Source organism: Rhinopithecus roxellana, chromosome 8 (assembly GCF_007565055.1).
Source record: "Rhinopithecus roxellana isolate Shanxi Qingling chromosome 8, ASM756505v1, whole genome shotgun sequence".
In the NCBI taxonomy this organism is placed as follows: Eukaryota; Metazoa; Chordata; class Mammalia; order Primates; family Cercopithecidae; genus Rhinopithecus; species Rhinopithecus roxellana.
Genome location: NC_044556.1, coordinates 25760722 through 25773757, shown reverse-complemented (window position 1 = coordinate 25773757; position 13036 = coordinate 25760722). Strand labels below are relative to the sequence as shown.

Below are 13036 nucleotides of genomic sequence, written 5' to 3'. Positions count from 1 at the left end.
AGTCAAGACCCATCAGTCTGCTGTATTCAGGAGACCCATCTCACATGCAGAGACATACATAGGCTCAAAATAAAGGGATGGAGGAAGATCTACCAAGCAAATGGAGAACAAAAAAAAGCAGGGGTTGCAATCCTTGTCTCTGATAAAACAGACTTTAAACCATCAAAGATCAAAAGAGACAAAGAAGGCCATTACATAATGGTAAAGGGATCAATTCAACAGGAAAAGCTAACTCTCCTAAATATATATGCACCCAATACAGGAGCACCCAAATTCATAAAACAAGTCCTTAGAGACTTACAAAGAGACTTAGACTCCCATAGAATAATAATGGGAGACTTCAACACTCCCCTGTCAACATTAGACAGATCAACGAGACAGAAAGTTAACAAGGATATCCATGAATTGAACTCATCTCTGCACCAAGCAGACCTAATAGACATCTATAGAACTCTCCACCCCAAATCAACAGAATATACATTCTTCTCAGCACCACATCTATAGAACTCTTCACCCCAAATCAACAGAATATACATTCTTCTCAGCACCACATCGCACTTATTCCAAAATTGACCACATAAGTGGAAGTAAAGCACTCCTCAGCAAATGTAAAAGAACAGAAATTATAACAAACTGTCTCTCAGACCACAGTGCAATCAAACTAGAACTCAGGACTAAGAAACTCAATCAAAACCGCTCAACTACATGGAAACTGAACAACCTGCTCCTGAATGACTACTGGGTACATAACGAAATGAAGGCAGAAATAAAGATGTTCTTTGAAACCAATGAGAACAAAGATACAACATACCAGAATCTCTGGGACACATTTAAAGCAGTGTGTAGAGGGAAATTTATAGCACTAAATGCCCACAAGAGAAAGCAGGAAAGATCTAAAATTGACACTCTAACATCACAATTAAAAGAACTAGAGAAGCAAGAGCAAACACATTCAAAAGCTAGCAGAAGGCAAGAAATAACTAAGATCAGAGCAGAACTGAAGGAGATAGAGACACAAAAAACCCTCCAAACAATCAATGAATCCAGCAGTTGGTTTTTTGAAAAGATCAACAAAATTGACAGGCCGCTAGCAAGACTAATAAAGAAGAAAAGAGAGAAGAATCAAATAGACGCAATAAAAAATGATAAAGGGGATATCACCATGGACCCCACAGAAATACAAACTACCATCAGAGAATACTATAAACACCTCTACGCAAATCAACTAGAAAATCTAGAAGAAATGGATACTTTCCTGGACACTTACACTCTTCCAAGACTAAACCAGGAAGAAGTTGAATCCCTGAATAGACCAATAGCAGGCTCTGAAATTGAGGCAATACTTAATAGCCTACCCACCAAAAAAAGTCCAGGACCAGATGGATTCACAGCTGAATTCTACCAGAGGTACAAGGAGGAACTGGTACCATTCCTTCTGAAACTATTCCAATCAATAGAAAAAGAGCGAATCCTCCCTAACTCATTTTATGAGGCAAGGTTTCATAAATTAAGCACAAAGCGGCTGGTTAATGGGACCAGGAGAAAAATTCTAAAATTATTCCCTTTTGTGTTTGATTTTCAGTATCTTTTAAATAAAATTGTTTGTTTGTTTATTTAATTGATAATACTTTCCATACTGCCTTTGAAATTTAAAAAGAATGATATTGTATGTATTCGGTTTACTGCTAACTGACTTTTTGCCGGTTGTTGTCATTGTGAACATCCATGTGTGGACACACATACATACACACACCTCAAATTAACCCTCAGTTTCCTTTATTTTACATTGTGGTTTTTGTCTTTGCTAATAATCCTTTTAATAGTATAGCAATCCTATGTGAGGACAGAAAAATTATGTTCACACCCAGAGTAACCAATATTCAGAAATATGCCTTGAAGCCCAGAACATCCCTGGGAGAAGGCACCTGCCATAGCTGAAGCCTGGATCCCATCTGGCATCTCTTTGCATGTACCAGAGACACATTAGTGTTTCAATTGACAAGTTTGATGCCTTTTTACATATTAAGTGAACTTTGCTTTGCAGTAGAAGTGGTGGAGGGCCAGAAATAATTTCTATGCAAGTCATGGCAATCTTTATCTACACAAGACACACTCCTATAAAATTAAAGTTCTGCTCAAATAACTTTCCTTTTATTTATTTATTTTTTTTTGAGACGGAGTCTCGCTCTGTCGCCCAGGCTGGAGTGCAGTGGCCGGATCTCAGCTCACTGCAAGCTCCGCCTCCCGGGTTTACGCCGTTCTTCTGCCTCAGCCTCCTGAGTAGCTGGGACTACAGGCACCTGCCACCTCGCCCGGCTAGTGTTTTGTATTTTTTTTTTTAGTAGAGACGGGGTTTCACCGGGTTAGCCAGGATGGTCTTGATCTTCTGACCTTGTGATCCGCCCATCTCGGCCTCCCAAAGTGCTGGGATTACAGGCTTGAGCCACCGCGCCCGGCCGTAACTTTTCCTTTGAGTGATGATTCACAAGAGAAAGGATTTTCTACTTTTGAATTAACTAGCCCTGTCCATTCAGTAACCACTTTGGCTGAGAAAATTCATCCTTTTTATATTTTCCAGTGTTATTTGTCTTTTGGAGATAAACAGAGAGAGAGAAGGGGAGGGAGGAATGGAGAGAGAGAGAGACACTTTACAAACAAAAGGCCTGATGCAATCGTTAATAACCTCCCCAGTCAGAAAAGGAGACAACATTTAGCAAGCACCTATGTAGGATGTTTCAGTGTGCCATGTGCTAAGAATAAGTGTTTTTATTAAAACATTCCAATAATCCTGCAAAGAAGCATTATTACAGTGATCATTTAACAAACATCAATTTACAGTTTTGAGTGCCAGTGAAAGATTTTGACATAAACTGGGACCTATTTGGTTTCAGGAAAAAGAACAAACCCCCATAATGCACATGAGTACACTACCCACTTTCCAAATTAAATATCTCCCTACACCTTCTGATTTTCTGAATTTTCCAGTCTTCCTGTGAGGTAGAAATTAGGCAAGGAGCATTCCTGCTGCTGTACTGAAAACTATAGAGAAGAAAAGACAGGGACGTATTAGTTGGCTTTCCTAAAATCACCTAAACAGTAGTGAGATTACTGGAAATTGAATTTAGGCCCCCTGACTTACCGTTGCCCATATCTCTGAGCACTAAGGGTATTTTCATAAATTAAGTACAAATAGACTGGGTTAGACCAGGGAGAAAAATTCTAAAATTATTCCCTTTTGTATTTGAATCCCAGTATGTTTTAAATACTGTTGTTTGTTTATTTAATTGATTTTATTTCTGCTAATACTCTTCATACTGCCTTTGAAATTAAAATAGGATATTGTATGAATTCAGTTCACTGCTAACTGACTTTTTGCCAGTTTTTTTTCATTGTAAACAGACTGTTGTAATCTATGTGAATTCGGATGCTGTGTTGAAGTGATGTTTGTAAAATATTATTATGGACAATTTAGATGTAATATGAAACCAATTATTGGTTTGTATTTTGCAGTCACAATATGGAGCTTCCATTTCTGCCAAGCCTGAACTACCCCTCTTTTACACTCCTATTGATCTGGTGGACATTAGTGTAGAAATGGCCGGATTGAAGTTTATAAATCCTTTTGGTCTTGCTAGTGCAACTCCAGCAACCAGCACATCAATGATTCGAAGAGCTTTTGAAGCTGGATGGGGTTTTGCCCTGACCAAAACTTTCTCTCTTGATAAGGTAAGAAATGTTATTGAAGTCATATAGACATGTCTATCATATATTTTAATTAAGGTATAAATATTATAATGGATTTTTTTTTTTTTTTTTTTTTACTAAGAAACTTACTAAACTATTTGACAAGACCTATCATTACACATTAGTCTTTAGCTTCTTTCCTTCCTTTCTGTCCCATGGAAGGACGGGGAGGCATACATTTCTTATTTGTATTATCTAGGAAGCAACAAAGATATAAATATTACAAAAGCGAGTTTTTCATTTAATAATCACAAACTCTTATTTTTGTATTATTAATTGTTTCATTATTTTGGATGCCTCAGCTCAAAGATAGGGACACAATTGATTTGGTTTGCACAAAATTCTGGGATTCAATTTATGTCAAAAAGAATCCCGGTGTAATTTATTGGTACTGGTAATAAGATAGATTCTTCACAAATTTGGAATACAGAAACCTTTCTCAAAAACAAATACCCTGAGTTTCATTTAACAGTATGGCTTTCTACTTACCCAGAAGTGGACATCTTATACTTAGTAGGAAATGAACTATGTATTAAAATTGAGATTGAGTCTTTAAAGAACACAAAATATATAAATGCATGTTTTTAAAGTAGGATGCTTTATACAACAAAAGGGTTGCATCCTTATATGGTTTTGAATTTGAAAAGAGCAGCAACACACTTTAACATTTTTAGACTGTTTATTGATAAATTGCAAATATTAAACCTCTCAATGTATTTAATACTAACTGGTAGTTAGTAATAATTAATGTATATGAATGTGTGAATTTAGTGACTAAGAAAAGAGTATCATTATTTGAATCAGCTTTATCCTTAGGCAAAGAAAATAATAGAGAAAAAACATGCCCCATTAAGCACATTCTCTCTTTCTTTTTCCTCTTACTAGGATCAATAGCTGGCATTATTATGGCTAAAACATTAAGGCTGTCTTATTCTGACAGCTTTACAAGATGCAATGTGTAAGTGTGGTCAGGAAAATCTAGAGAATTCTCAAAAGTTAGGAAAAAAACAGTGCAGGAAAAAAATGCTTCATAAAGATTTTTTATGTTTAGATATCTAAAGAGAAGTTATTTCTTCAAATAAATCAACTGAATATTTTATTAAACAAAGTGCAAAAATTAACAGAATATACTAGATTCAGCTTTAGAATATCATGAATCAATTGTTTATAACCTTGTAGAATATTGATAGTATATTTGTCTTTGTTTCAATTGATTCTTTAAAAATTACTGAGAAGCTATAGTTAAATGTTTAATCTGTTGGAGAAAACTGAGTCTCAGATACCATTTACTGACTATATTAGTTATGCTGTTAGAAAATATATATATGTAAACCGAAATAGGTGGCTAATTGGGCACAAGTAAAGAATTATAGCTGAAAAAAAGGTGTTTGTTGCTTTGAATTTGATGTTTTCTTAGCTTGCAATAATTGATTTCTGATTAATCAGAGACATCAGTCTTTACGCTGTTGGTGACATGCATTGATTTGTGATGCTGTGTCTTTCAGTAACGTAGTAGCACTTGCCTTTATTAGGATCACCAGCAGAAATAAATGTGGATGCTAACTTCCTTCTAAACCTCCAATTTGAATTTAATCTATCAATTTAGAAGTCTGTGATGCTGGTTCAAAAGGGGAGTTATGAACAAATGGAAATTAAATTTGGCACATGAAATGTAACCATGCGGGGCTTTTGGGAAATCCTATTTCACTTACTTTGATGGTGGGTACAACCAAATATTGTGCAGACTGTTTTAAACATATTTGTGCAAATTGCAATGACAAAAATAATGAAGCCACCTTGGGCTTATGTAATGCCATTTTCCAAAAAGATTATTTTCCATATGTGATTTTGCCGAGTAGTCCGTTTGCCTCATAGAGGTCTACTTTTTTTGTTTCCTTATCTGGTTCCTAATTAGTGATTAAATTAGTGAATTTATAATTACATCTTATGTGCTTATTTCTATGCTTTCCTATTGATGAAATGTTGGTAATATACAACTCAGTAGTATGAACATAACTTTTTTCCCCATAGCCTTTTACTAAAGATGTATTAAAGTGTTACGTGTACTATACATTTCTGTGACATTACAGTATACCAATTTAGATTAGCCATATTATAATTTATTATGGCAATTGAAGAATCTGTTTAAAATGTATTAAAATTCAGAATCTTGACATTTGAAATTTGGATGCTATTAATATGACAAAGGTTATTCTATGGGGTTTTGTTATCATATGAAATATTAATATTTCACAATACAGTTTTGATGAAGTACAATTTGCCAAGCTTGCATATGATAAAGAAATTAAATGCTTACCAAGGGAGTTCAATAAAAATTAGAGCCCTGACTGAACATCTGCTAGAAATTTTATTATCCTGTCCTACTGACAGTGTGGCTCCCTCGTTGTTTTTCTGGATTGACAGCTGAATATTGCACTGATTTCTGCAGCAAATATGTTTACGTGAACTTTGTTTCCCTATTTTTATTTTTTTGGGAGTTCAGAACATGCTTTTGATTTTCATCCTACATATATATTTTTTATACTCTTGACATTTGTAGATGCCAGATTGAGGTCTAATACACTGCAGCACCGATAGACCATTGACTTACAATGAAATGCCAGTTGATATCTCCGTAAACAGAAATATTATTATTCTTTACTGTGCAGTCTATATAAAAGCTGTATGTGCTTTCTTCAAAAAGGCAAATGATCAGATTTTTAATGTCAAATATAAAAAAATCTGTTTGCTTTTGTGTTAAATGACATCAAAAATGGCTTTTATTAACTATATTCTTCCTCCTCAAATCAGTCTTTTCAAGAATCTTTCAAAATAACAAGATTGCTTTTCTTGAGATTCTATTTATGTTTTATAAAGATAGTAAAGTCATATTTAAAATATAGTTATGAAATCATTTTTCTGTATAAATGTGTATTGGCTCCAAGTTTAAATTTTGAAAGGTGAGAGAGAAATCGATCTGTCAAGCTTGATTAAAACTAAATTATCATGACAAAACAGAGAAGTGATCTGTTTAAGAGAGAATATTAGAAATGGTTTGGACTTCACATAAAATAACCCTTTGACCTGTGTTCACATTATATTGATAGGAAGTAGATAAAAACATTTTGTTTTCATTAATCTTGTCCATAAATTTTGTTCTCTTGGAGAGCTACATATTATATACTGCAAATCTATAACATGAAACTGCAAGTTGCATAGCTTTATTACTACACAGATAAATAAACTAAGAAGTATTTATTTCTATCCTAAATCAAATCTAAACCCAAGCAACAGTTCACTTCACTTGTAAGCCCTCTCTACACATAGATTAACTTGTGATTAACTTTTAATATGAAAATATCTCAAATGAATAGATTTTGTTTTAATAAGTATCAAATTAGGTAAATAAGTATCCATATAATAGGTCTCTCTTATAAAATGATAAGAAGTAAAAACTGAAAATATTTAAGGCTCTTTTTTTGGCATCAAAGTATTTCTTGTAGCTCTTTCTGTAAAATATAGCCTTATACCACATAGTACAAAGCTTAATGTATAGGAGAGATTTGATAAATGTTTCATAAATATTCACTGGATAAATGAATATATAGAATTTTTTGGCAAGAGCATACTGAGTTTATTTTTTCCCAGTATATGAACAGACAGTTAACACATAAAACCATTGACTGTTTTGAGTATTGATCTCAATCAAAGGAGAAAAGGCCAATTAAAAAATTTTCATATTCTATGTTGCTTTCTATAGTGCATCTATACATGTCTAAAAATGAAAATGTCGATGAAATTTCTAAATGTATAGATTGTTGCTTAAGACTTAGATAGTTGTATAAGCCTTTAAATGCAGAAGATTTTTGAGAAAACAGGACAAGTATCCCACAATATTAAGAAGAGACATAAAAATCGTCTGGCCTAACTTTCTAACTGCATGTGTTGGTAGTCCTGAGAAAAGAAATGTAACCTGTTCTTGAATGCTTTTAGTGACAAGGAATATACTACAACTTTAAGGCAATGCAACCTGTATGACTGTAGAAAGATCTGTTTTAGAAATATGTTCCTTTTATTGACACCACATCAGCCTTTTCATAAGTTTCATCCGTGTTTTATGTATAGTCCTGCCCTCTGATATATCATGGAATAAATAAGAGTAACATTAATATAAATGAATTGTTTATTTAAAATATTGTTGTTGTTGTTTTCCACAAGTAAATAAATACCTTAGAGAAAGTCCAACAAATATGGAGAAACAGTATAGTGTGGGGAAAAGTGCTTTGGCCTGGGAGGCCCTGGTCTTAATCCAAAGCTGTTTCTAAATCACAATGTTGGACATGTGTACTATTATAGGTCATTGGTATAGTTGTTATCATTATTCATATTATTAGCTACCCTATATTCAGTGCTTAGGATGTATAGACTAAATGTTTTTATACGTTATTTCATTTAATCCTTACAATCTGCTTGTAAGATAGATAATATTTTTTCAGGTGAAATAATAGTCTGAGAAAGTTAAATAAATTGTCCAGGACTTAAGACAACAATTACCTATTTGACTATAGTCATGTGGGTTGGCAATTTGGGTTCAGCACATGTGATCAGTTCTTCTACTTCACAGGGTGTCTGCTGGCCTCAATCATGCATTTACAGTTGGTTGTTGGGATCCCTGGGGATCAAGATGTTCTGACTAATGTGTCTGGAGCCTCACGTGGGATTACTATAATTGCAGAGATGGCCAAGCCCTTCTCTCTGTCTCTTCATAATCTCTCTTGCCTCACGATGTCTTATCAAGGCGGCTGGTTTAGGTTTGATAAGGCTACTTCATAAGGCTAGCAGTGTTCCAAGAGGACAAGAGTGGAAGCAGAAAGATCTCTTGATACAAAGACTCCAAAGTCTACACAGTGTTACTTCCATATTTTCTTCAAAGCATGTTACAAAGTCAGCGTATGTTCATGAAGTAGGTAAATACCATCCACTTATTGATGAGAAGAACTGCAAAACCACATCACAAAGGGACATGCATACGACTAGGGAAGGATTATTGCAGCCATCTTTGCAAACAGTCCTAACTTGCCATCTGGTTAGAGCAATTCACATCCCTCCCAAATGTAAACTGCATCCACTCCTTTCCAAGACACCGAAAATATCATCTAATCATGGCATTAGGCTCAAGGTTCATTGTCTTATGATCTACATCAAGTCCAAATGCCTATGAGATTATTTGGGTTTAACTTGTTTTTATTGAGGATTCTGTGATATAGAAAGACATGTTTTCTATCTTCCATACACCCAACACAAAACGATACGGTCAAGAGAACCACAGTAGATAAAAATCTCCTTTAGAAGCAGGAGAAATGGAAGGCACATAGCAATCACTTGTCCATAGCAATTTTGGAATTCAGTTTGGCACATGTTTTCAGGGCCTCTTACTCCAGGGATGGAGAATCAGGGTGCATTTATGCTCCTTGGTAAGGATGCCCTAATCCATTGTTCCTATCTACTATTGGCTCTGTCCTCTGAGCCACTGATTTTCTCTGGGCTACTGATTTTCTCCTCTGAGTTTTTCTGTTTTGTTTTGTTTTTTGTTTGTTTGTTTTGTAAGTGGCTATTGATGTTCCCTGATGACAGCTGATTAGCTTTCTCAGCCTGGTCCTGCCCAAATAAAGTTAGAGCACCCTATTCCTCTCTTTACTTTGAATTGTTTCTTTTAATCCTAACTCACGGTGATACCATCGTAAAACTCTCTTAACATAATTTTAACTCTATTTAGGACTAAACTGATGCCCAAAGTCACATCCATAATTCTTTTTAAACAGATTTCTTTTATTTTTGGATATGCCTTGCTGTTGTGGTACAATGTCTTTAGGAATATTAGAAGCCCTGAGAGAATCTACTAGGACCTGCCTTAGGTCTTTCTAAAGTCTTAACAAACTCTGTTACTGCAACACTCTTGAGGGGATCTTTAAGGTACTTTATTTTGAGAAGCTTTTTTCCATCTAGGAGAGACCAAATATAAAGAATAGTTTATTTTCTGACCGAGGGTGTCATAGGTCCTTTAGATTCCGTCTGTTTTGTATTGCAAATTTAAATATAGCCTTCTTTAGCTCTTTTCTCTCTTATAGTACCTTATCATACTTGGGTAGAACCACTCAACTGAACACATTCAGTGTTCTCTCTAGAGACGTATTATGTTCACTTTCTGTTTTCCAAATTATCACTGCTGACATTCTTGCCAATTGTTCTGTCACCATATAATACAGGCCACTTTTCCAACCCTCCAGTAGCAATTTTCTTACCATATTTTAGGCCTCTGCTGACAGTTTGTTCACCATTCTTCCAGTGTTTATTAAGAACTTACTCTTGGTTTTTCAAGGCTCTTCTTGCCTCACAATGCTGAAGCCAGGGCCGCATGTTTTATATTTTGTTATACTAGCAAACGTAACATATTTCAGCATCATGTACCTATTGCTGCATATCAGACCACCTTACCAAAAACAGCAACACATTTTCTGCTCTTGTTTCTACAGTTTGGCAATATGGCCAAGGCTTAGCTGGGTTGACTTGCCTTTGCTCTACATGATATTAGTTGTTTTCACTCATGGATTTGCAATCAGTTGACAGATTGTTTGGTGGCTGGCTGATGGCTGGTCCTGGATGATTTCATTCACATGCCTGGGTCCTCAGCTGACATGACTAGGCCTGTATCTCCATATGGTCTCATCTTCAAGACTACACTGGACGTGTTCACAGGTTGTCAGTGCTACAAAAAAGGCAGGAGGAGAAGTTGCAAATCCTCTTGACACCAAGGCTTGGAAGTCGCACAACATAATTATCATTGTGTTCCTTTTGTTAGGGCACATCACAAGACCAGATCAGGTTGTAGCAGCATGGAAATGGCCCCTGCCATCAAAACACTGAAATCCACCATGTCAGGATTTGAACCAAGACCTATTTGATACAAATCCCTGCAATTTCTACTATATCATGCTTTTACATAATTTATCCTCTCTGGACCACATTACTTTATGTCTAAAATGAAGGAATTTTGACTGCATTCATGTTCTTCAGAGACTTACAGTTCAGCCTGAGCATTTACACTGAAGACTTTCTACCTAGTGCTTCAAATAGAGTGGCACCTATGCTTATCTTTCTATTGAGAAATATAAATTGCACAGAAATTTTATATTTCTATGTGCAATTTCAGAGTGAACACAAGAGAGCATTTTGATTTAAAAGCTTCTGTGAATCTGCTGTCATCAGATGCCAATTTTTTTGCCAGCCACACTGGCCCCCTTTCTAATTCTCCAATATGGCAACTTCCTCCCTGTCTTGGGACCATTTTGCTTGGTGTTTGATCTGCCTGGAATTCTCTTCTCTCAGATATTTATGTGACTGGCTCTTTCTTCTTAATCAGCTCACAGATCAAGAGTTACCTCCTCAGAGAAGTTCTTATTAACCATTCAAAACTCAGGCTTTCCATCCCACATTACCCTGGTTGTTTTTTTTCTTCACTGCACTTATCACCATGTGAAATTGCCATGCTCTTGGTCATCTATTTGTTTGCTTATTTATGTTCTGTTTTAGCCACTCGAAGTAAGCTCTGTAAGTAGAGAGATACCGTCTTTCTTGCTCACCACAGCATGCCCAGTGCCAAGAACAATGTCTGGCAGATAGAAAGGATGCAATACATACTTGTTAGATGAATGAATAATTATAGTATTCTAATTTGAACCACAATTCCACATGACAGCTCTTCAGTTACTTGGAGACAGCTCTCATGTCCTATCCATGTAAGCCTTTTCTTTTTCCTTTTTAAATAGTTCTGTTTTTCTTCTCATAATAAGGTTTGCAGACTTTTTACCATATAGGTTGTCTGTTCTCCCATGTGGATTCCAAGAAACTTGTTTCAATCCACATTATCTTAATTGAGAGGAAGTTGCGCCTGCATTTGCACAAATTGCACAAATTGCTAGCACCTATCAACGAGATGAGAATTGAGGAATAACAATTGTCAGGACTATAAATGCTAAAGATAATATTTAAAGTTGAAAATTTCACAAACATGTCATGTAATAATATTTTAGAGCCTGGGTAATTCTCTATGGATTACGATACAGAACATCACAATTTATTTTTGTAACTCATTTTGGAAAGCCTTATTAGAAATAAAGATCTGGATTTTTTAAAAAGATTAACTAAAACTGATTTACTTAATTATTATTAAGAGTTTCTGTATTACCTCATCATGAAAGTCTATGAAACAATGAATTAACAATAGTCCAGTGCATTATTTTTGCTGCTATAGTTCTAGTTTCCCATTTTTTATATGATTATTGCATAATATTGTTTTCCTGATATATACTTACACATTAACTAGGAGTTATTGTTATTTAAAGAAATTCAATGTAAGCTTTTTATCTGGGAGACTTTTAACATGCTAAAAACTGAGATGACTTCTGTGTACTAATAGTTTGATTGTTACTTGGGTAGGTTCTTATAACTTAGATTTATTTTATTGAAATTCATAAAATCGACTCATCCTCAAATTATAAAGAATTCGTCTATTAAATGGCTACAGTTCACATATAGTAGTCCTATGGGAGATTTCATCCAAGTGTTCACTTCAAGACTATTTAGCAAGCTCTTCTATGACATAAACTTCATTTCTTCATCACCAAAAGAATGTGTATGTATGCTTGCACACTCATGTGTACACATTCAGTATTGAAGCAAAATCTTGCAAGTTAGAATCTAATGAATACACCACTGTCTCTCCTTCAAGTTCTAAATCAGTCTCTGTTCACAATCATACCATGTTTGCCAGCTTAGTCTGTTAAGTAGAAAATATAGATTAAGATGCTTTCAAACACAATTTAATGCATGTATTTCTAATATTAAGTAAAAATCTTTTAATTATAGCCAAAGTAATATTTTTAACCATGAAGCAGACTAATCAATTTTCCAATATAATTACATCTTCACCACTTTCCCATTTCAGGCTGTGATTTCACACCTGTTAATTAGTTAATCATTTTGGTAGAGTGGTCAAAGTGAAACTCAAATAGACTTTTTAATAATATAAATTGACGTGTACAATTTTGATCTGGGTTAGCTGGTAGATGAATCTAACTTGTAATGGAAAGTACCTCTTATTCAGTTTCCTTTTTTAAAAAAAGCAACTGGTGTCAAGGTTAATGGAAAATTCTTATAATTATGGCTCATGGAAATTTCCTTAAAGTACAGTCCTGCTGTTTGAGAAACTGATTTTACCCTTATTCTGTCTCAC

At 34.8% G+C, this 13036-nt stretch overlaps 1 protein-coding gene across 4 annotated transcripts in view; it reads left to right on the top strand.

The window, feature by feature from the left end:
- Positions 1–13036, top strand: part of DPYD (dihydropyrimidine dehydrogenase) — a 902287-nt gene that overhangs the window by 435765 nt on the left and 453486 nt on the right. For all 4 annotated transcript variants that reach the window (XM_030935823.1, XM_030935822.1, XM_030935821.1 and 1 more), the window contains one exon: positions 3511–3726. In XM_030935823.1, the coding sequence (XP_030791683.1) occupies positions 3511–3726 (216 nt within the window). The remainder of the gene's footprint in view (positions 1–3510; positions 3727–13036) is intronic.